Source organism: Lissotriton helveticus, chromosome 11 (assembly GCF_964261635.1).
Source record: "Lissotriton helveticus chromosome 11, aLisHel1.1, whole genome shotgun sequence".
Taxonomy (NCBI): domain Eukaryota; kingdom Metazoa; phylum Chordata; class Amphibia; order Caudata; family Salamandridae; genus Lissotriton; species Lissotriton helveticus.
The window spans coordinates 681650892-681674403 of record NC_136072.1 but is presented as its reverse complement, the minus strand read 5'-3'; the positions used below and the strand labels follow the sequence as shown (position 1 = coordinate 681674403).

The window sequence follows — 23512 nt, the reverse complement described above, 5'->3', positions numbered from 1 at the left end:
TGAAAGGAGTGAGAAACCGGACTGAAGACACTTGAAGCCAGCATGCAGGACCCTGTGACAGCCTATTGGAAGCTATGAAGCACTAAGTGGAAGGTGTATTGCTCTTTATGAGCGTATCAGAGACCCCCACTCCCTAAGATGAAGTGTCAGCATACAGCTATGAACCTCTTCGACATCATCAAAGGCAATTGACGTGTGTCTAGCATGGGTAAGTGGCTGCATTCCAGGCAACCTGGCCATTGTGAGCACTGGATGTGGTGAAAGTATGTCTACCCCTTTCAATGGCCTACCAAATAGTTAGGTCATGCCTGTCCCTAACAAACTTCCTATTGTTTTCTATTTAACGGATGTGTGCCCAAATAGGTACTGAGACCATCAAAGGGCTACTTTTCTCCAGTTTGACTTTATCTTTCTATTGTTTGCTATTAGTGGCTTATGTATTTCCACCTTAAATGATTTTGAATAGAACCGTACGTTCTTCATTATTTCACTAATTTTGTTGATGTTCACTTGTATCCCCAGTACTTCCTTGCAGTAGGGCTAGGCTTCGGTGCAGGACACCTAGGCCCTGATTACTAGCTGCACGGTGCAGTGGAGCAAAAATGATCTTGTCCAGAGTCAACGATTCTGGACAGTAATTGCAACCCTTCACCATGTATTCATAATAGTGTGTCCCCAAAGTATTTGAATAATATGTAGACTGGGAATTACTGGGCCCTTTACTGCATGAAGATCAGTGGCGGCTGGTATCGGGCCAGAGTGGCGGGTGATTGGGGAAGGGCGAGGGGGAAGGGCGAGGGGGAAGGGTGACGGACGTCGATGAAACAAAAAATGAAAAAAACAATACTTACCTGCTGCTTGCTGAATCGCCAACTTGGTGCACTCCTGCTGCACTGCACAGGCTCCCCGGACTATCCTGGGGCCAATCCAGACACTGCTCTCATGTAAGAGAACAGCATTATAATTGGCGTGAGTGCCCTCGATTTGCGCATCCAGAGAAACTGGGAGCCTGTGCCTGCTGTCTCCAACCCGGCAATGCAGCTCAGGGTAGAGACATCACAGTGTGTATGTCGGTTTGGCCGTCCTAAGATGGCCAGCCAAACTGACAGCAGTGACCAACACACCTCCTCCAGCATGTCATCATCTGGCCCCACCCCCAAGACTCATTTGCGCTAAAAATAAACCTATAATAAACCCGTGTTATTGTCGTTTTAATTTTTGAGTTTTGCGGCTGCTGGTGGGAGGGGGCAATCTGTGCATAATTTGAGCTGGCGACTTCCGGTGCTCAGCACCGTCACTTAATTGTCAACACCGGTACTTATGACATTCTGGACCATGGTGGCACTGACTGTCTAACTTAGAGATGAGCACAACAACGAAGTTTAATCATGATACATTAAAAGTGCCTGTAACCAGCGCTCAAGCCATTCTCATAGCTTTGAGGGCCTGGCATTGTCTGAATATTAAGACTGTTGAATATGACGGTTAACAGTAGTGTTGGTACTGTCATGGACAGGTTCGCTGGAGCAATTAGTGGAGCAAGCTGCAGTGGCCTTCTGCCGAGGGCCCGGCACTATTATTTTAACAAATTAAGCACTGGGGGCAATGTTCCTCCAGCATAGCGGAGAAGCCGCTGCTGATGTTGATTCCCACTTCCATTTACACACTGCTCTGAGCAGTTGGTAAATGAGAATAGGAGGTCTATATGGGACATTGTTAGAACAAGGAGAGTGGAGAGCGTTTCAGAAGGAAGTCCTGGAGTGCACAGACTATAGCACCTACTGATCCTCACCCAATACCACTGGCCAGCTCTTCTATTTAAGGAGTCTTTCGTTTGTCCCTTGGAAATCCCTATACAAAGTTATTGTGAAGAGTAGGGCATAAAATCTTGGGCCACTTACCCCCACCATAATATGAAAACGTCACATAAACTCTAACATATACACTAACATTCTTATACTGTTATAGTTACTAATATGAAAATTACACTGTCAAACTGAATCCGTGTCAATTGCTAACCTCTATACTGCTTGTATTCTAGAAACTCCAATACAGTGGCTGGTAGATCTGTTTAATTTGTTGAAAAAGTAGCAGTCGTTTAAATGTATCAATTTATCCATGATTTCCCAATTTAATGGGCTATAAAATCATTTCCTTCCAATGATTTAATCATATAAAAATCTAACTAATGTAAATTTAACTTTAGAATTAGCAAAATGTATTGTGAAATATAGGATTGTGTTGTAAAAGTTTTTGGAATAAACATTTCTGTTCTACTCCACAGCCCACCCGCCCAGATCGAGGGTGGTTTGTGTTCCCTTTCGGTAAAAGCCCCTGGTGGGTTTACATTGCCAGTGCTGTGCCAGCTCTCCTCGTCACCATTTTGATCTTCATGGACCAACAGATCACAGCCGTCATTGTAAACAGGAAAGAACACAAACTGAGGGTATGTAATCCACGTGTAATGCAATGGTAAGAAACTTTCATGAACGCAAAACAACAATTAGAAAGACAACCATGGGTGTGCCGGCACCCGCTAGCGAACAATGGGTAAGTGGAAGACTTCTGAGTGTCCTACAGGACTGCATGCCCTATGTATGTTGCACGTCACATCTGTATACACGTCTTTACCTCTTTTTAAGGGACATATACCTGCATGACTTCCTGATTTCCAACTAGCTCCGTATGAAGAACCGTTGTCTCTTTGAACATCTGCCTACCTTCTTCACATACTTCCCCAACACGCACACCCCTCCTTCCCAGGTGATAATATGCTTCACAAATCTGTATAACATAACAAGGGCCAGGGCATCCATACTCTTCCCGTAAAATGTTCAATGTAATGGATAATTTTCAGAGGCTTAGCCACTTTAGTTTCTGGACTCCAATGACATAGGATTGAGTAAGATGCCATGGCCCGCCACAGACCACCCTTTCAAGCCGCCGCCTATGACAATAAATATCACAGCTTTTTCAAATGCAAAAATAAAAGATATACTAGCAGGATGTGTGGTGTCAGTTCAATTATTCATTATTTATCTACTGCAGCTTATAACGCATCTTGCCGCCTGTAATAGTGACATTTGTCACAGAGCAAAGCTGCACTTTAACAAACTAAATGAAATGTGGCTTTTCCTGCTTCAGCTCTGTTTTCTAGCTGAACAGTGATCAGCAGACAGAAGATATTTATGGCAGCAGGTTTATTTTTCCACATTTTAGGTAAATATTGGAAAGACAGAATATATATCTCTGCATGTTTGCATAAATTCTGATTTAGAGAGTTTTTCTATTTAATTTAACTTTAATATGTTTTGTGCAGCAAATATCCAACTGCTTTTTGATGTGTTTAGTGTTGCACTGGAGTTTCTAATTTATATGTTTACAAACAACCTATTTCTCTCATATGACGAACCCTATACCAAGGATTTAAGTGGTTTGTGGGTTGGGTGATAGTGTGAACTTTTGTTATAAGGAATAAATGACTCCCTTTTGTACATTACAAGGATATGGCTAGACACTTTAGAGTTTCATGACCTAATAGAGGAAATCGGCCATCAGACCTGTCCCTTTATATGGTCACATGACTCACAGAGTATCTTTATGATGTACCCTAGGGAGTATTTTATACCTCGTTTTACATTTATCTTGCAGCTACTGCTCTCTCTGTATTAGAAGCCTAAAATGACCACAGCACATTTCTTTACGTAGGAGACCCAAGACAACTTTACTTAGAACATTAAAGCAAGGAAACTGCACCATGTCAATTTTCTCAGTGGCCAAAATCTGAAACAAACCTAGCTAAAGACTTAAAAAAATAAATGCCTACCATACATTACACCTTCACGCAAAACAACTTTCCTGTCTCTTTTATATTAGAAACAAAACTGATACGTCCAGAATGAAGCAACAAAATGAACTTTTCTACAATATAACGTAGGAGACAAAGACTTTGAACAGGATTTCCCTGAATCCATTACTTTTATCAGACAAAATTGCTAATGCAGGGTGCGATTACACACAGCCATTCAGACTACGCTAGTGTGTCCCGCCTTCCGGACAGTTAAATCTCTAGACCCCAGTGAATTTTATTATAATAACATTGAGTAGAGTGCTTCATCATCAAAACCTCAACACATTGTAGCTCACACCAAGCCCTACAAATATGCTTATCCTTCTAACTGATCTGACAGCTTGCTCATAAACATGTTTATATTGCCACCGCCTTAAAGATTTTCCATATAGGGGAAGCAGTTATATTCCTCTCAGTTACTGGGGTAGCTTTATCTAAAGTGTCAGGTTACTAACACTAACATGTCTACTCCTAAAAGAACAGTGTTTAAGCGTCAGTGTCATTGTCCACTATTTTTTTTTCTGAACAGTCTTTTGTGGAGTACAACATGCTTTATTTTATCTTGGCACAAGAGGACGTGTGCCTTAAGACCAGAGTCTTAAATTGGCTCCTCCACTCTACCAGTAACCAATGCAGTCTCATCAGAACTGGTATGGTTTGGTTTATTAGTGAAGTTTTAGCGTTTTGAAGATATTGTAATTTCCAGGCTAAATACTTATGATTGTGGAAGGAAATGTAGTAATCAAACTTAGCCAACAACATATTATTTACTGTTACTTGAATGTCCTGAAAGGTATTGTTTCTACTTCTTACTCCTAAGGTGGTAAAGAAGCCCAATATAGTTCTTGCATTCACTCTTGCATCCAAAGACAGCTTAGGATCCAGATTTCTCGTGGGCTTTTCACATTATTTAGCTTTAAAATATGATGTTCTTGAATCAGACTGCTCTGCTTTATTTTCCAAGGGTATCAAGCATTAAGGCAATGAAGAGTTGAAAACCCAGTCTTCCCCACATTTTGATTCAGTCTTTTCTAGTTCTTACAAGAATGAATTTTGCCCATAATCCAACAAACTCTTTAACTAACCCAACTCATGTCTCCCTGGAAGACCCAAATATGCGCAGGTAATGTATGCATAAACAACATGGATGTGATGCACCACAGAGGCCCTTAGGAATTACCATATGAGCTACATGTAAACAGAGAGGCAAGCTTTGCAAATAGTTATATGCCCCTGGTACGTGTGTTGATATAATTGTTTCTCTTACTGCCAGTGAATGTTTTCACTGTAAGAACAATTAAACAAGCACATGCCCTCTACTAAAACGTGTAGCAAAGTGGGTTCTACCCATGGAAGCATCCATTTTTTTTTTGGACCTTTGGTTTTTGATCTCTCTTTTTTTTTTTTTCTTTTTTTTTGTCCTCATTATCTACCCTGGTCGTACCATTAAAGTCAAATGGAGAGCGACACACTGCCTCAGATAACTGGATAGGTAGGCCAGTATTATAACCGGGTCACCTAGTCAGTGAAGTCACGATCTCCAGGACCCACTGTTGGCAACCATAAGGGCACTGTTTTGCTGCACAGGTATACCTGCCACTATATCAAAATCAACGGGTAAGGGAATGCCAGCTGATATAAAAAATGAAGAACACCGAAGGCAGCATAATCATTGGACCAAACAGGGGGGGGGGATAAAACCCACACGATTCAAAGTTGGTTCCACTTCAAGAGGTGCCAAAAGGCTCTCTTGTTTAGGTTCCCTGATCTCAATAGATCGAGTTTTGAGATCTGCAACATCAATGTCTGCCAATCAGAAAGAGATACAAATTTCTCTTCTGGCCAGAAGAATAGAGTAGAAGATAAGGTATTTGGGAAATCCCATAACCCCCTCCATGACTCCAAAAATTACCAGTGCCAGATTTATCGTAATCTGGCGACCCAGGGAGGTTGAAAGTGAAATGCTTATTGAGTCCCAAAATTGAGATAAAAGAGGACATTCGTAAAACATATGTAAATCCAAGGCAGCTATTGCCCCACACCTCGCCCAGGCACAAACAGGAACAAATCCGTAAAGATTTTGATAGAATGTTGTCTTTAAATAGAGCAGCACCGGTAGGACTTTGAACAGATTCAATTCTAGTCCACTCTTTTCGTACCTTCAAGTAATTGGCAAGCAATTTTCCCATCTTATTCTGCCCTTCATAACAGCGGGAATTACATTTTAATAATAATTTGGAGGCCGCGTCGTAGTTAATTTATTAAAAGTGAATTTGGCATCAATAAGTTCTTTAAGGGAGGATTCAGTGTTGGATTGATGATACGCATACTCGAGAAGTTTAATTTTATTCAGAAGGTGAGTCGATTTAGCCTCCATGAGCTTTTTCCTCTGTGAGACAAAATTGATAATAAAACCTCGAGCAGCTGCCTTAAAAGAATCCCACACCATACCAAAGGAGGAGTCTGGGGTATGGTTAATCAGAAAAAATTCAGTGGCAAAGTCAGTGAATTTAGTACAAAAATTGGAATCAAAGAGTAAGGAATTATTAAACCTCCATCGGCCTGGATGAGGGGGAAAAGGAATGAGATCAATATCCACATGAACGGGAGCATGGTCGGAAATTAAAATGGAACCAATGTGAGAGGAAGTAGCATGTTGGGCTAACGATTTACTTAGGAAAAGGTAATCTATACGGGATTAGGAATGGTGGGAAGGGGAATAGAAACTATATTCTCTAAGGTCAGGATGACATAGTCTCCAAATAGCTACTAAAGCTTTATGATGTATGGAAGTAGTAAATTGAGTGTGCATTTTGGACGTACAAAATTTAACTTTGGAATTTTGATCAAGTATGGGTCAAGAACTTGATTACAGTCACCACCAAGAACAAGGTAATCATCATTAAGTGAGTAAAATTTTTCAGAAATTCTAGGCCGAAAAGATTTATCAACACCAGTAGGGACGTAAACGTTGAAAATAACTATAGGAATCTTATCTACAAGTAATTTAACAATCACCCAGCGACCATCAGCATCATATTCATGAGAAACAAGAGAGACATTTAATTTTTTATGACATAAAATCACAACACCATTTTTCTTGCCCACAGCAGGAGAATTAAATACGTGACCCACCCAACATCTCTTAAGCTTGGAGGCGTCATTATCTGAAAGGTGGGATTCTTGAAGTAGGGCAACATCAGTCTCAAGCTTGGCAAGATGAGACAATACCTGCTGCCTTTTAATTGGATTATTCAAACCTTTAACATTCCATGTAGTAACTCGGAATGTAAATCAATAAGACAGTATGAACATTAAACTTAAGCTCACAAGAGCAACCAAGAAATGGTGTAGAGAAAGAAAGTAAAGAGCAGAGTGATAGAATAAAATAGAAGAGAAGATGAAGGCAGAAAGGAAGAAGGAAAGAAAAACATGAGGTGCATAGAGAAGAGAAAGGGATAAGGAACAAGAAGACAGTACAAGTCAAAAACAGACAACTGAAAAACATACTTACGGAAACAAATGAAAAAACGAGGGTGACGGCGCCAAAAGACGATGACGGTAAACAACGAGAGCAAACACCGAACAACCGCTGCAAAAACATCAGGAGTATACGAAACTTATGGGACACATCGAGGGAGGTAGGAGTAATGTGACATCTGTAAAAAGAGAGAGGAAGACATTAATTATAAAAAGGAAACATGGGAAAAAGGGTAAGAACAAGCAACGATCAAAATATAATTAGACAAAGGGAAAATATATTGACAGTCATGAAAAGACCAACATGACGAAAACATAGCCACAGGACCAACTCTATGGAGAACCAGTTAAGCAATTCCCGAAGTGTCCATAACATCCGCTCCATGATGACGAAGGAACTCTTGTAGAGCCACTGGATCTTCAAACGTAGTAGTCTTGTCTTTGTAAGTAACCTTGAAGAGACAAGGATGAAGCAGACCTTATCTGGCGTTGAGAGCACGTAGCTGCGGACGCATATCCAGAATTGTTTTCCGACGGTCAGCTGTTGCTTTAGCTACGTCTTGTGACAAGAATAGCCGATGACCTTCCCACATAATTTGCTTTTTAGCTTTAGCAGCTGATAGAACATGTAAAAAATCAGTATATTGTAGAAACAGCATAATGACACCTCGGGGTTTGTGAGATAACTTGGGACCAAGTCGATGGGCTCTCAGAATTTTGATGGAAGATGAAGCGGGTAAGTCCAGAATCTTGGGGAGAAAAGACTGGAAAAAAGCAGTAGGGTTTGACCCTTCCGAAAGTTCTGGAAAACCATAAAGGTGAAGGTTATTCCTGCGGTTTCGATTTTCCAAATCCTCCGCCTGATGTTTGAGATGAAGTATATCCGCCTACATAGAAGAGATATGAGAGCAAGAGGCCTGAAGAGATTCTGTTGATTGTTCTATAATCAGAACACGAGAATCCACTGAAGACCATTTATCGTGCATAGACTGTAGAGTTTTGGTGGTCATTTCCATGAACGGTTTGAGGGCACATATCTCTACCAGAATGAGATCATAGAGGATGACGATGTAGCAGAACTCGGTGAAGGGGGGTCCTTCTTTGGGCATTTGGTAGACGCTGTAGTTTTTGGAAGTTTACTGATAGTTTGCATTTTGGGAGATGGTCCAGGATGCAAATCAGATCTTGGTGTAGGATTGTCCTCCATATCCCGTAGAGTGGAATCAGAATCTGAGCATACAGTTGACTTGGTAGCAGCAGAGAGCTTAAGATTACGGAGTATCCCCATAAAGAAGCAAAAGATGATTTGAAAATAGACTCTTATTATCTATTCCATATGCCACAACAAACGATGTCAAAGAACTCCAGTTGTTGAAAGTGAAGGGAACAGAGGACAGTCAAAATGGCGGTAAAACCAGTTCAAAGAACATGTTGAGGAGATAAACTGCGCAAAATCCAGTAAAATGGCATTAAAGGAGATATAGAGCCCAAAATTAGGAAGAAATTGCTGTAAAAGTCATATACAAGAAGTCTCAAGAGAGGAAAACGTTTCACATAGCATCACATTTCAGATAAAAATCGCGCGAAAATGAAAAACAAGATGGCGTCCTGAATCGGGAAGATCGAGTCGTGCTGAATTTAAGAATGAAAAGCCATCCAAATGTGGTAAAATTCAGAGTGCTGGGCTCACCTCAGGCTCAAACCTCGAAAGATGGCTTTTGTTTTGAAAATCCCCCGGTGATGCCGCCGAAAAGTGAGCAGGAGTGGAGGTCGGCGCAGGTGCCTCGCCTCTACGCCGCCATCTTAGACGGCATGCAAGCCACACACACCCATGTAATTGTTTTAACTGGTTTATTTATTAACTAGAAGAAAAATCAGAATTCCTCAGCCGATGATCAAAAGGATTGTAGGGAATCCACCAAACAGACCTGAGAACAAAAAAAAACAAAAAAAAGGAAGGAAGGAATATGTCCCAAAACAGTGTTAACATTAGTGATATGCAGGATCCAATGGTTTTGAAAAAGTGCAAGGGGCCAGTGGTGTTTAATGAGTTTATAGCTTACACAAAATCTGCAAAATGAGTAATTTATTGGGACTGCAACCATTTTTGAATCTCTGATCCCGAATGGGATGTTTGCAGGACAAATCTTTTTTCTCCGTTTAGGTCAAAATAGCCTGTTTTTGAATGAACATTTAAACAAGTTTCTCAAAACACATATTATCAGTGTCTATTTGAGGCCTGGGGATGTTTTCGAGTACCCTTTGAGGAGGCGGATACAAGGGTATTCCACGCCATTTTACTATCTCTGTTTCTGTTAACAAATGTAGAGATATGGTTGTCCTTGGGCCGTTTAGCAGCAAAACTTGTTAGTCAATATTGAATAAGAACCATTGTTCAGAAGTGTATGATGGGCTGGATGAACAAGATGCAAATTATAATGTACATCTCAGACCTGCACCTAAGGATTACAAACCACATGTAAAGTGATGGAGCCCTGTAGGAGTGTCTGACCTAGTGAGTTTGAGCATCCAGATGCACTTATTAATACAGGATTGTCTTGAGTTAGGCAGGGAAATTCAAAGGGCATCTCCCACACATGAAGAAAAGAGTTATGCATTTTTTCATACCAACCCAAGGGCTTGTATTTCTGGCACTCTTGGAAGTGGAGAGGCATAATAGGACGGGAGATTACTGATTTTCTTCTATTAAAAATGGGTCATTTGTTCTATTCTTAACAGGATATGGCGGCTTGTTTCTTAACCATGGTGTTTTGAGTAGAATTAAAATTATACGGCTCAAACACAGTACTCTTGTTCTTGTTCTTTCAAGGTACCTTTCCTGATCTTAGTGTTTGTAATGCCCAATTTAGATGTGTAATTTCTTGCAACTGAGCCTGTCCATATTGAAAAGCACTTAAGTCATCCTTTAGGATATTAAGGGCTGAAGACAATATATTATTCAGGGAATAAATTTGCTTGGAGAACCTTTGCATACTACAGGTATTATTATATTTTCCATAGAAATCTTTAAATTGTTGGAAATCTGTAGAAAATCTGTGGGTCCCATTATTTAATAAGGAACCTTTTTTCTAAACCAGGCCATCCAGCACAGTATATGCAGTGACATTCACAGTATGATGATCCTGTGAATGTGGTTAAATTTTCAAAAACCACATGTAATGGCACAATTACATCAGGAACAAAATGTTTACTCTGTAAAACTAAAACAACATACAGCATTATGAGCCACATTAGAAGGAAAACCCTCCTATGACAATCAAGATGTAGAACCACAGTGGCATTAAATACTTGTTGCTGAACCAATAGTAAGCAAGAAGCATTCAGTGACGTTCAATGATAGTGATGTACATTGGCAAATCATCTATTTCAAAGTCAGAGTAATTCCAATAAGTATTATTTCTGGCAAAGGCAGCATTCAATTGATGCTGGCTCAGTTTGGGGTTCATGGTAAACCACAGCGATAGTTACAACTGTTGAAATTGCTGAAATTGAAGCATCGGGTTCCTTCATGGAACCTGATACTCTATGTAAAACTTGAGCCACAGTAGACTTGAGTCCTCAGTCTATCAGAATTGCTATTCTCTTCTAGGAGAAGCTGCTTCTATGGAGTAGGGAGAGTTTGGTAGGCTTTACCACAAAGGCTTCTTGGTGTCAGAGGTGGTCTGAACAGAATCAGAAACATACTAATTTCTAACATGGTTGATAGACACCTTTCTGTTGTTCTTTCAAATTGCAACAAAGCTAAAATTACAGTTTGTGTGCCTTCTACCCCAAAAACTGGAACTGGTGTTCTTTTAGGATGGCCCAAATACCTGTTTATCGGGGATCATATCTTGATTTAGATTAGCTACTTCTTTGGTTAGCCATCCGTCAGCAGCTTTAAAGACTTCTCTTTGCCATTGGCAGAGTCATGTGTTTCAAATTAGATAGCTTTTCTGTGGCCTCTTGGATGTTCAGTAAAACATTTTAACAGTGGTCCAGGTCAAACTTTTGTTCTTCCAACACCTTTCCAGGATTATCTAGGTTAGGTACGTAGAGTGATACTCCCACGAGCATTTCGTATGGAGCGCAACCAACTAATACTCTATTGGACAAATTACTCAATGTTCTCTGGAGCCCATAAACATTATGTAGTTAACTGTCTCCTGTACTTAACACCCTAGTAGTCAGAGCTTGTCTAATTAATCCAATGATCTCTGCACAAAAGGGATGCGAGTAATAAAGACCTACTCCCAGAACAGACAAAACAACCCTGAATGGCTTTCTGTCAAATGTAGATCCATTGCCTGACTGGATAGAGTAAATGAAAGGGAAAACTATGCACTGCAATGCAACCTCAAAAGAACAAAGCTGCCACCCTCCCTAAGTAAAGAGGCAAAGATGGCCGGTACCAGCTCTCTTTTCTAACGAAAGTGAAATACTTTCTTCCATAAAGTGACTTTAGAACTACTCTTCAAGCTTTTGTTCTCTCGCCTCTGGCTGATGAGGTCACCCTGCTCCATGACCTCCCAGACTCTACACTGACAGCCCATAAAGGCACCCTACATGCCACAGCATGTCTCACCCAGGGCCTGAGGAAATATAATCGCATCCCTCATCCCAATGGAATTCCATTAGTTGGTGGTGCTAGAATAATTTTTAGAATACTACTGTGCCTGTGTCTCTGTGCACTTGAGCACAGCAAAGTAACTACGAGTGTCCTGGGGAGGTTGGATGGAGAAATTCTTGAAAATTGAATTCACCAGATCATAGAACATTTTCTAAATAGTTTTTTTTTACATATAATCATTTCAATGAATGCAGTGCTGGAACTGTGTCTTCTAGAAGATAAAGATGTATTTTCTTTTAGAAGCTGTGTAATAGAATTGAGGAGGGGTGCAGAACCTGCCACACCTCTACTTGCAGAGCCACTGCCTTAAGCTCCCATGGTTAGCCCATGCCATCTTCAAAACAAGCTGTATCATTTACAAAGCCAGCACAACCAGCAACCCCACTTTTCTTGCAGGCTAGCTCACCATCTCAGGTGGTTTTCAGCAGACCCACAGTGAGGAAACCACCAGACTGCAAACTAAATAGTGTAAAAAAGAATAAAGCAAGACAGCAGGCCTTTTCCATGTATGCACTTGGGATGTGGAACAACATCCCCTTTTCAATCAGGACCACTCCAATATACTACAAAAACAGCTACTTCTCCTATAACTCATTGATTTTATGCTTTGACCCTGTATAGCACTCTTCTGTCTTTTGGCTAGGTTCATGCTGTAGAAATACCACGTACATGCATACATTCAATCATAGGAGATTATTTCTAGACAATAGAATGATCTTGATGTGTCTAACCAGGCTTGATTAAATACTGTGTTTTTCAGAAAGCATCTGGATACCACCTGGACCTTTTCTGGGTTGGGATCCTGATGGCGGTGTGCTCATTTATGGGGCTGCCCTGGTACGTGGCAGCGACAGTGATCTCCATTGCTCACATTGACAGCTTGAAAATGGAGACTGAGACCAGTGCACCTGGGGAACAGCCACAGTTCCTGGGAGTCAGGTAAGTGGATAGAATTTTATCAGAACGTTATTTATTTGTTTTTATTAATTTTATAACATTAATTTAGTATGCATTATAAAATTATACAGCCAGCATTGAAATTGATAATTTTGAGTATTAGTCACATAATAACATATTAACCTTTTCCTAATTTGCATTGCATTTAAGTCATTCAGAATTTTAGCTCTTAATAGGGTAAAAAAGCAATTTGATTAGTGATGAGCCTAATGCATGATGTGGCAGGTGATAAAGGGTGTTCCTGAGCGAATACAGTGTCTACACCTAGGCTGACATCGTACCCTTAAAGTAAACACTTCTTACATTTTTATTGCATATAATCCATCATGATGTTATTTTATGTTGGCAGAGAGCAAAGGGTTACAGGCATCATAGTTTTCATTTTGACGGGGATATCGGTCTTCCTGGCTCCAGTTCTAAAGGTAAGATTGTTTGATTGCACCCTATTAAGCCTGTGTAAAAATCTTATAAGATGAAAATGCAGCCCCTCTCTATATCATCACCCGTCATTCACATTTAGCCATGTTTTCCACGCATCAATTATTTGTCCAGCTTTGTATATTGAAATTCACTTTTAAAGGGAATCATTGGTGCCAATCTGGACAGGGCAATTTGTGTAAACTCAAATGCCTTCATGTTGAGGACTGTGAGATTGTACCTTTTGTGTTGCTTCAGTGTAAATTCGATGAGAAATTCCAGTTTGCAGGATCTGACTGCCTTATAGGGCAATCAGGCAGTGCCCGATGAAGCCGGTATGATGGTCAGTGTGATGGACTTTTTTTGGGGCCGTTTGTGGGCCTGTTTTATGGTCTGCTGAGCTGGTTTTTACTGTTGACTTCCCTGCTATTTAAGCAAACATTGCCTGCCACAAGCTTAAATTCATGCAGTATTCCATACCTTGCAAAACACTTATAAAGCGTCTCAAGGATAACACATTTGTCTTGGTAAAATTGGTTGAGAGAGCTATATTGTCCTTAAAGTTTTCATAGGAATCTATAGGACACTTCGGATCATTAGTTGTACAGGATAGTAAGACTGACATCTGCATTCCATAGAACAGGAATGGTTTGCAACCTATTCAGGGTGTGTCCTGTCCAAAACTACCTAAATAATTATTGAGTTGACTTGTATAGAAATTAAAGGAGATAAAACACAATCCTGTCGAACTCCCCTGTTTAGTGTAATATTATCACAGTACATTTACCACTTAGGCCATATCTGAACATAGCTGATCAGTCCCAGTGAAGTCTTTTCAGAGAATCAACAATGGTGGGACCACACACCTCTCATAAACAATAGTCCAAGATTTTGTTATATTACCTTTTTCAAATGCAGATGTAAGGTCCACAAAAGTGAGGTGAAGTGATCCATCTTGTATATGTACACATTTATTACTAAGTAGGTGAAGATTGAGGCACTGTTATACTGTGCTCAGGCTCACCCTAAATGCAAGATTCTTCAAGAATATTATCATCAGAATCTCAGCTCTGAATCCGCACCAAAAGTCTTTGCTCACAAACTTCACAGTGGAGTCAATAAGGAAAATTGGTCTGTAGCATTTGGGGTCTGCTCTATAGCCTTACTTTATAAAAAGCAGATATGAAATGGAGGATCTCAGGGACTAATAAATAGCACATATACAGGCAATATTAAGGACATTGGTAAAGAGAGGTACCCAAAGGTCGGGCATGGCCTTAAACAAATTAATGGGGACACAATCTGGTTTGGGCCCTTTATTCGAGTGGCTGTTAACTAAAGCCAGCAGGATTTCTAATAAAGTAACATGTAAAGTGAGTTAGCCAAACCCCATGAGTTATAAAGCCTTGCAGGTGTAAGGTCCCATTATCCCCTGTTAGAAGATTATCTTTACTTATTTGCCAAAAGGCCTTCCAATCCCCAGAGATGGAAGGCAGCCAAGAGACTATTTCAGGCAACCACCTGCAGGTGAAGTTAGCTCTGTCTTATAGCATACCTGTCTGCCATTCTGCAAGTCCCCACCTCTGCTCTGTCCCTGGGTATGCTATTCTGTGCTACCCTAAGTTTGTGTTTAGCTTTAATACAGTTAGAATCAAGACAAAGTTCTGAGGATAAATAATTCCTACAATCTGGGGTAGTGGAAAGACAACATTAATGGTGGATGTTACTGATCCATAAAAGATAATAATATCAGAGGTAGGTCTCATATTGTATAAATACTTCTTGATATCTTGTACAAGTACAGGGCATTTATAGAACAAATTCACAAGGAGTTACTTGTGGTGGCAACTGTAGTACATCTGAAATGTGTGTGAAACAACTGATTTAGATTTAATAGTAACATGCTCTTCAGCTGTCAAGCTTGCGGATGCTCTAACATGCGCAGGTTGTGAAGGGGATGAGAGCGATATATCATAAGTCTGAAGAACAGAGGACATTTTTTAATTCATGAACAGGTTCTGATCACCAGGCCCTATTAAACCAATCCCACCCATTATCAATGTATGTTTGTGTTGCTTAATCAAGCATTATCCTTTTGCAAGAAATAACTTCACAAAGGCGAGATTCCAGACTATTTAATTTCTCTCGCCGATATGACCAGGTTATTGCCAAGATTTATTAGATTTGTACATTGTTAACAGCAGTAGTTCTATTACCTATTGGCACAATATGCCTCTCCTGAGCCCTATGTACACATTAATCACCATTGATAGCAACCTGTGGAGCAGCAATACTTGTCCCAGACAGGGTCACTATTTGAATCAGATGGTTATCTTTGAATATCTGTGTATATGATGATTTGGGGTCCTCTGGGAGTCCAGCTGGTTGCTAAAGCACCCCTAAAAGTTTATTGGGGACTTGTCTATTGTTTGCAGATCATGGGCCATCACAAGTCTATCTGTCTACAGTATAATAATAGAAGACACAGTACGCAAAAATTATACGTGGTAGTAGTGGACCCAAATGGGAAAAATACTGCACCTCGTACAATGGCTTTATATGAATCAATTAGTTGCGAGAGACATTTGAAGAAGAATTGTATACACAGAGGTGCTATCGCAGTTCTGACACCCTACTACCAAAGGTGACTCTTGTACATTAGAAAACTAATGGCCAACCAATACACATTCAATAGAACTGCATTCAGCACCCTCATAGACGATTGAGATAACCATAAAAGTAATGGATATTTGTAAGCATGAGTACAGTATTCAGTACACGTTGTCAATCCTTGTAAAAGAACATACAAATAATTTATTTCCTCTCCGAAACACAAAGAACGCTGAATCCAATTGTTACTCCAAGCTTTTCACTGTTGATATATTCTGTATACTGACACTTCCAGCAAAGATCAGCCAACACGTGTTTTGTCTTTAGAGACTTTTTCAAGGCTGGAACATAAATATAATACATGTAGTTTTTTTTATGTTTGTACACAAATGGTGGCTAAAGTGCAGATACTTATAAGTTCATATCTAAACAGTCTAAATACATTATACCATTTTAATATTCCAAAAGAAAAATTAATTGCAAGGAAGTAAGAATATACATAGACTGAGAGAAAAGGCAGATATAGACCTGTGCCTGTGGTACAGGCAGGATTGTTTTTGTGCAGGAAGACATACCTTCCTGCCGAAAAAACAATCCAAAGAGGAGTTTTTCTCTTTCTATGTGTGTCTGCAGCACACATAGAAAGAGGAAAAACGAGGAGGTATAAAGATATTTCTCCTTGTTAAGCCTCACCTGGGAAGGCATACGATTTTGACGCATTTCCAGGTTTACAAGTCCTTGTAATTCTGGCAATGCATCAAAAAAAATGGGAGTGGCATGGGAACACCTACTGCAATGCCCAAGGATTGTCTCCCTTGTGCAGAGTAAGGCAACGCAGCAATTTGCGCTGCGTTGCGTCACTCCATATTTGTGAAGCCATTTAAATCCACACAAAGTGGCTCTGCGTGGCTTCATAAATACGACTTGGGGCTTTGCATAGTGCATGTACCATTTTGCGTGGTGTAAGCATGACACATGTCCCTTGTAACTATGCTCCGAATGTCTTAACCAGGAGGAGCATCCTGCCACCTTGAGTTTTAGCCGTCTGGGAGTTGTAGTCTTGTAAGAGTGCAGCACAAAACAGTGACAAAACCAAGGACGCCCTACACAGCAGGATAGAGACACACTTTAGTAACACTGAATTTAACAAGCAAGAGGGGCTTCCTCTCACCTTCCCCCCAACCTTCTGGTAGATGTAGTATTTTACAAGTCAGCGCAGTCCCCAGCAACACAATGACAGAACCAAGGGTGTACCACACAGCGGGTTTGAGGTGCACTTTAGTAGCACTAAATGCCCCAGGCTGAAGGGGCCTCCTTAGGATTTCATGCTCAGGCTCAGTAGTAGTCTCTCTCTAAGACTCCAACGCAGTCCCTAGCAACACGACAACAGACCCATGGGGGTGGATAGATGTTTTGTAGGGTGATGACAACTGCCTGTAGTTTCATGTCAGCTGATAGATGGTTCAATACCTTTTAGCCCCATGAGGTGAAGGGACCAGCCTAATTATCATGTTTCTCTCTGTTACAAAAACACATAACGCCAACTACGCCCATGGTATTGTTGTATGAGAGAGAGAGAGAGAGAGAGAGGAATTATGTAATACAGTGCATTCAACTGGGGGTGTGTTGTGTGCTCCTCAAAAATCTGGCAGACTTTTTCTTACTGCCTAAAAGTTATTTTTGAACAATGACTCACATGGTTCAAATGAATGACACACGTTATTTATTTCAATTTTAAAGGTGAGATAACAAAGCATTACATTTGGTCATTGCTAAATTATATGTGTATTTTAAATGTCAATATAAACTTTTTCTTTCATGTTTTATATTTGCAGTACATCCCTATGCCAGTGTTGTACGGTGTTTTCCTTTACATGGGAGTTGCATCCCTAAATGGCATCCAGGTATGAGTTTTATTCTCTTATGTCAGCACTATGCCCTTCAACTCCTTCTCTCTTTCTTTTGTTTTGATCGTTCCTTTCTCATATTCTGCAGAAAGCCGTACTTTGTCTTGCCCCTCTAGGCAGCCCCCCTCTCTTCTCTGTAGTACTGCTTCTGTCACCCCTGAAATCTTTTGTCTTTTACCCCTTCCTGTAAAGTTATGATTTATTTATACTTTCTATCTTTAAATATTTGTCTCCCAAAAAAACTACCAATATTGCATAAAAAGCTATAATGTCCAAAAATATATTCTGCATGTTTTCTACGTAAAAGTACAAATGTTTCTTGTGATGCAAAGATGAGCAATCGACACAGTCTGCTTTTTTGTAACGAAACTGTCAATGCATTACCATAACAATGGAACAGAAGAAATTGGAAGCAATAATGCCATACTCAAGATTTCATCCTTACTGAACCAGATGACTTTACAAAATACATAAATCCCCTCAGTAGTGGCATAACATATTACCTTACTTTTAATAGTATAAATAACACGCTATGGACATAGTACACTCGCTTAGTTTATGTATATGTTGTAATTTAAGAATGGGTAGGAAGTCCTCTTATTGTTACAAGTATTGTGAAATCATAAGCTTTGCATTCCGAGTAACAGCAATATAAGCCCTCTTAGATGGATTCCAATGGACTGGAGAATAACTCCTGATACCACAGCAAATTCCATGTGTTAGCACCAAATTGCAAGCCTTTTTCCTGCCACAGAATTGTTCTGGTTTGATTTTGAGAAGTTGTCCCCAGAAATACATGTAATAATTTTATATAGCTTTTAATGCCTGGTCAGTGGAAACTTCTGTTTCCACCCAAATTGGTCTTATGGGGCCACTTGTAATGTGGACCGTACTTTACAAAGTATTTAGATACAGCTTGTGTCCTCCTTACCTCTATCCAGGGCTTTAAGTGGGCCGGGTCCCACAGGTGCTCAGTTTTTTAAAGGGGGCCTCGAAACGGGTCTTTATCGGGCTCTGTTTTAGGCGCTGGCACAGGCGGTCAGTTTCTTTACAGACTGCATTGACAGCAGGCACATGGATGTGCGCATGCTCACACTGCTCACTTCTCACTAGTAGAGAAGTTAGGGCATGAAGTCATGCCAAGTGAGTGTTGTAGGGAAAGGTAAATCCTTTAAAGAGTAATTTTCTCTCTGGATTTCCCTACTCTATTTGAAACTCCGAAGCAGCAACATTGTTGTGGTGTCACCAAGGTTTTAAGTGGAAGCTTTTCCAATATTATATACACGTCATAGTTGCTGCTTATTTATCTTATACAACTAAGAACCATTGACAAAGCCAATAGTCCAATGATGTTACTTGTTGCATCATAAATCTGGATGCAAAATACAAGTCGGACGGCACACTATGCTATGCACAGATTTTTAGCTTACCTGTTTTTAAGCCACGCCCTTAATTACATAGACCACACCCCTTTGAGAGACCCCCCAATATTTTCATCCCACTTAAAGCCCTGCCTCTATCTAAGGTAATTTGCTGAGGTTATTGTATCAATAATAGACCCATTGCATTTTAAGGTATCATCTATTTAGATTACTAAATGTGTGGTGGTTCTTGTTGCTTGTGATGCTTACAGTTTTGGGACCGCTGCAAACTCTTCCTGATGCCATCAAAACACCAGCCAGATTATGCGTATCTGCGGCATGTTCCCTTGCGTCGAGTGCACCTTTTCACTGTTGTCCAGATTGTCTGCCTCAGTGTGCTCTGGGTTTTGAAATCAACAGTGGCGGCCATCATTTTCCCAGTCATGGTAGGTGAACTCTTATGTGACTTTCAGTTATCAAAGACTGTTTTGTGTGAACTTGTCTATCAATAACAACTATTTGTTCCCAATGGCCGATGTAATATTCCAGTTGCTTTCATAGGAACATAATGGCGCAGAGCCACAAAGGAAATGCACGTTCACAAAGACAGTTGCAGCTGACTTTGCAAATGCCAAGTGCCAATTTGCAATGTACACAAGTGAATTGCATATCGCACTGAATATGGCAGTGGACTATATTGTATTCAAAATATCGCCTGACTGACAAAATTATCATGGGCTGTGGTTAATTTTAGAAATCGCCATCCAATGGAACAATATTTTTATTATCAATATTTAGGACGCAATATTTTGGTTGAATGACATTTTACCTAAAGATTTTATGACTTACAAACCTCGCACGTCTGAGGGAGAAATGACCATTTCTCTCAGTCGCAACTTGCAATGGAATGCACAACTGCTGTGCGAAAGATCTGGCAGCTGCAAAGCATGGAATGATCACCTGCTGCCATGTGCAGGTGGTAATCATTCACAAAGGGTAAACTTTCACTTTCAGAAAGCTTATACCTTGCGTGTGCAGTCTGCCCCCATCTGGATGGGAGCAGACATTGCTCTCATGATCTAATGTATGTTCTTCCCAATGTACCATTCACATTGCGCCACTCTTCATTGCATTGGGAACCCTATCTCTCTACTAAACTAGAATTATAATGCAGGCACTTTGTGAAGTTTAATGTTGAGACTGAGGTCTTCTGGCACATGGAGACATTTGTTCCAGAATTTGCAATGGTGTCAATGAGGTGCAAACCTGATTCCTATTGTTTCGTATTTATGAATTTTCTGATTGACTTACTGTAGGATAGTGGGTTTCTGTTGCAGTAAACCCCACTTTTTGCCAGACTACTGATGCACTTTTTCTTGGTGTGCCCTTGGTCCCTGCCGATTAGGTTCCCTGGGCCTGTGTTCTTTCCCCAAAACTAACCCAATTGGCATCTCTGGCCACAGGTCAGCCCCTGGTAAATTGTACCACAGGTACCCAGGGCACTGTGACCAGGGAAGGCCTCTAAGGGCTGCAGCACTTATTGTGCCACCATTAGAGGCCCTGTACATTTACACTCACACACTGTCTTTGCAGGCAGTGTGTCTTGGCGCAGAACAAAGTAAAGAGTAGACTTGGCACACATCCCTGTGTGCCATGCCTACAACCCACTGCCCTGGCATGGATCAGTCTCCCCTCAAGCTGGGTGCACTATACCAGTGGTGAGGGTACAGGTACATGAGCCCTGTACCCCTACAGTTTCTAAGTCAATTCTTAAGCATTTTAAGTGCAGTGCTACCATTAAGAGTATATTATGCTGGGAGTTTGTCATTTCGAACTCCACAGTACCATAATGGCTGCACTGAAAACTGTGAAGTTTGGTATCAAACTTATCAGCATATTAAACCCACAGTGATGCCAGTGTGGGATTAAATAAAAAATGCACACAGAGGGCATCTTAGAGATGCCCCCTAAAATACGACCTAACACTAGTGTCCAGGCTGATTTGTTGCTTTCACCTGCCACCACCAGACATGTTTCTGGACCCCTGTGTGGAGAACCAGCTGCTCTCAGGGGCCAGAAACAATGCACATCCTTGGGGAGATGCTAAGCCTCCTCCCCCAAGATGGGCAGGGTCCACAAAGGGGAAGCTTCAAAGGCCTGCCGCCTTTGTGAGCTTGCCCAGGCCTGTTGCTGCTTTCAGGAACTGGCCCCCACTGGTTTTCACCCCCACTTTGGGTGGGAGAATCGGCAGGAAACCCAAGTGAGGAAGAGGGGTGTACCCACCTTTGCCAACCCCACCCCTCAGGTGGGGGAGGCGAGGTGAAGCAAAACTCTAAGTCCCCACCATCTTGCAGATGGGGGACCCAGCCAACCAGATTGAGGCATAAGCCCCCTCCCACTGGAGGGTGGGATAATAGGGGGTGTGCCCACCACAAAGAAGGGACCCATTGGTCCCAACCTTTATTACCTGTAACACCCCTAAATCTAGTATTAAGGGGCACCCCTGCACCTTGCCTCCTCAGACAAGAAACAACTACAAGAAAAGAAGAAGAAGGACCAAACTCCTGTGCTGAAGCTAAGAAGAGGAGGACGCCCACTGACTTGGCCCCAGCCCTACCGGCCTGTCCCCACCTCGAACCTGCAGAAGCAAAACTCCGGTGTCTCCTGCAGCCAGCAACCTCAAAAACCCTGAGGACCTGCCCGACCTTCCAAAGAAAAGACTTTGTCTCCTGTGAACACTGGATTTGTTCACCCACAGACTCGGGCAAAATCAACTAGTCTGCACCACTCTGCACCCGACACCCACGGCCCGAATTCGAGTGGTCCAACACCACGAGGAGGTCTTCCCGGCGAGGTCCAGTGACCCAAGCCTCCAGCCGCAGCCTACAGCCTAAATCTGGAAGGTCCCCCACAATCGTGACCAGGAGCTGGTAAGAAGATCCGACCCTAAAAGGCACTCTCGCACCCAACGCCCCACAGCCTCGGGTGGCCCAACTGACGGTGTCTAGCCAAACCCAGCATCCCAACTTACCTCTTCAAGTCGTGGTCACACTCAGAATACCTATGTCCCCGAGCCTGCAGTTGTTTTCAAACAGGACAAACCCCATTGAAAGTAACAGGGCACCCAACGCCTAAACAGCACTCTGCACCCGGCCGGCTTAGTGCCGCTGAGGGGGCACCTTTAGTGTTGTCTTGAAACCCAAATTTGCCTTGAGCTTAAGTCCAGGAGCCTTGCTCCCACAACCTTTATTTATTTATTTATTTATTTATTTATGCGATTTTATATAGCGCAAACTTTACCCGAAGGTGTCAGAGCGCTTTACATAGGACCCAGTTTCAACCATAAGGACTGATGGTTACATTCGGAAAAACAGATTTGCAAATTTTTGACTTACATAAGAACCAGTTGAAAACATACGGACTTAGGATTACATGCGTTACAAAAAAAGGTACAAACAGAAAAAATTGCAAATGTACAAGAGATAGAGTCACACAAGGAGGAGATACAAATGGATAAACTCTAGGCATATACTAGAGATATCTCTATCTACTTAGGGAGGGGATACACATGGATATACTCTAAGAGTGACAGAGGAATGGTAGAGAGCACAGCGGACTCCTGCATAAACTAGTGATTAGAGTTATCTCTATATACATAGGGAAGGGGTAAGACTGGATATACTCTAAAAGTCACATAGGAATGGAAGAGAGCAAAGCGGACTACTGCATGTCCTAGTGATTAGAGTTATCTCTATATACATAGGGAAGGGATACACATGGAAATACTCTAAAAGTCACATAGGAGACTAGTCATTAGAGTTATCTCTATATACATAGGAAGGGCTAAGACCGGATATACTCTAATGGACACATAGGAATGGTAGAGAGTACAAAGGTCTACTGCATACACTAGTGATTAGAGTTATCTCTATATACATAGGGAGGGGATAAGACTGGATATACTAAAGAGTCACATAGGCAAGGTATATGGTGCAAGGTCTAAAGCAAATACCATTGATTAGAGTTATTACAATAAGTCAGAGAGCAGAGTTCCATAAGTGTGGATGCAGTCACAGAACAAAGGGAGGGTAGGAGGGATGCAAGGGTATGGAGAGAAGGGGAAGCGGAAAAGGGAGGGATCATTTGAGGATCATCCACGGGGAAAAGAGTTGATGGACGAGGGAATGGGAGGAGGGCTAGAGTCCATCGAAACTGTCCGAAAACAGCAGCAAAGTGATGGTCAGGACAAAGCAAAGAGTCAAGAAGTCCAGGAGTGAAGGTGGGAGATGAAGCTGGAGGC

General features: G+C 41.3%; 1 protein-coding gene across 1 annotated transcript in view; it reads left to right on the top strand.

Annotated features, from left to right (window-relative positions):
* The window catches only part of SLC4A5 (solute carrier family 4 member 5), a 659349-nt gene that overhangs the window by 436956 nt on the left and 198881 nt on the right, over window positions 1-23512 (top strand). Inside the window, 5 exon segments of the mRNA XM_078665747.1 lie at window positions 2285-2446; window positions 12721-12899; window positions 13267-13339; window positions 17780-17848; window positions 19485-19658. Coding sequence (XP_078521873.1) covers window positions 2285-2446; window positions 12721-12899; window positions 13267-13339; window positions 17780-17848; window positions 19485-19658 — 657 coding nt within the window.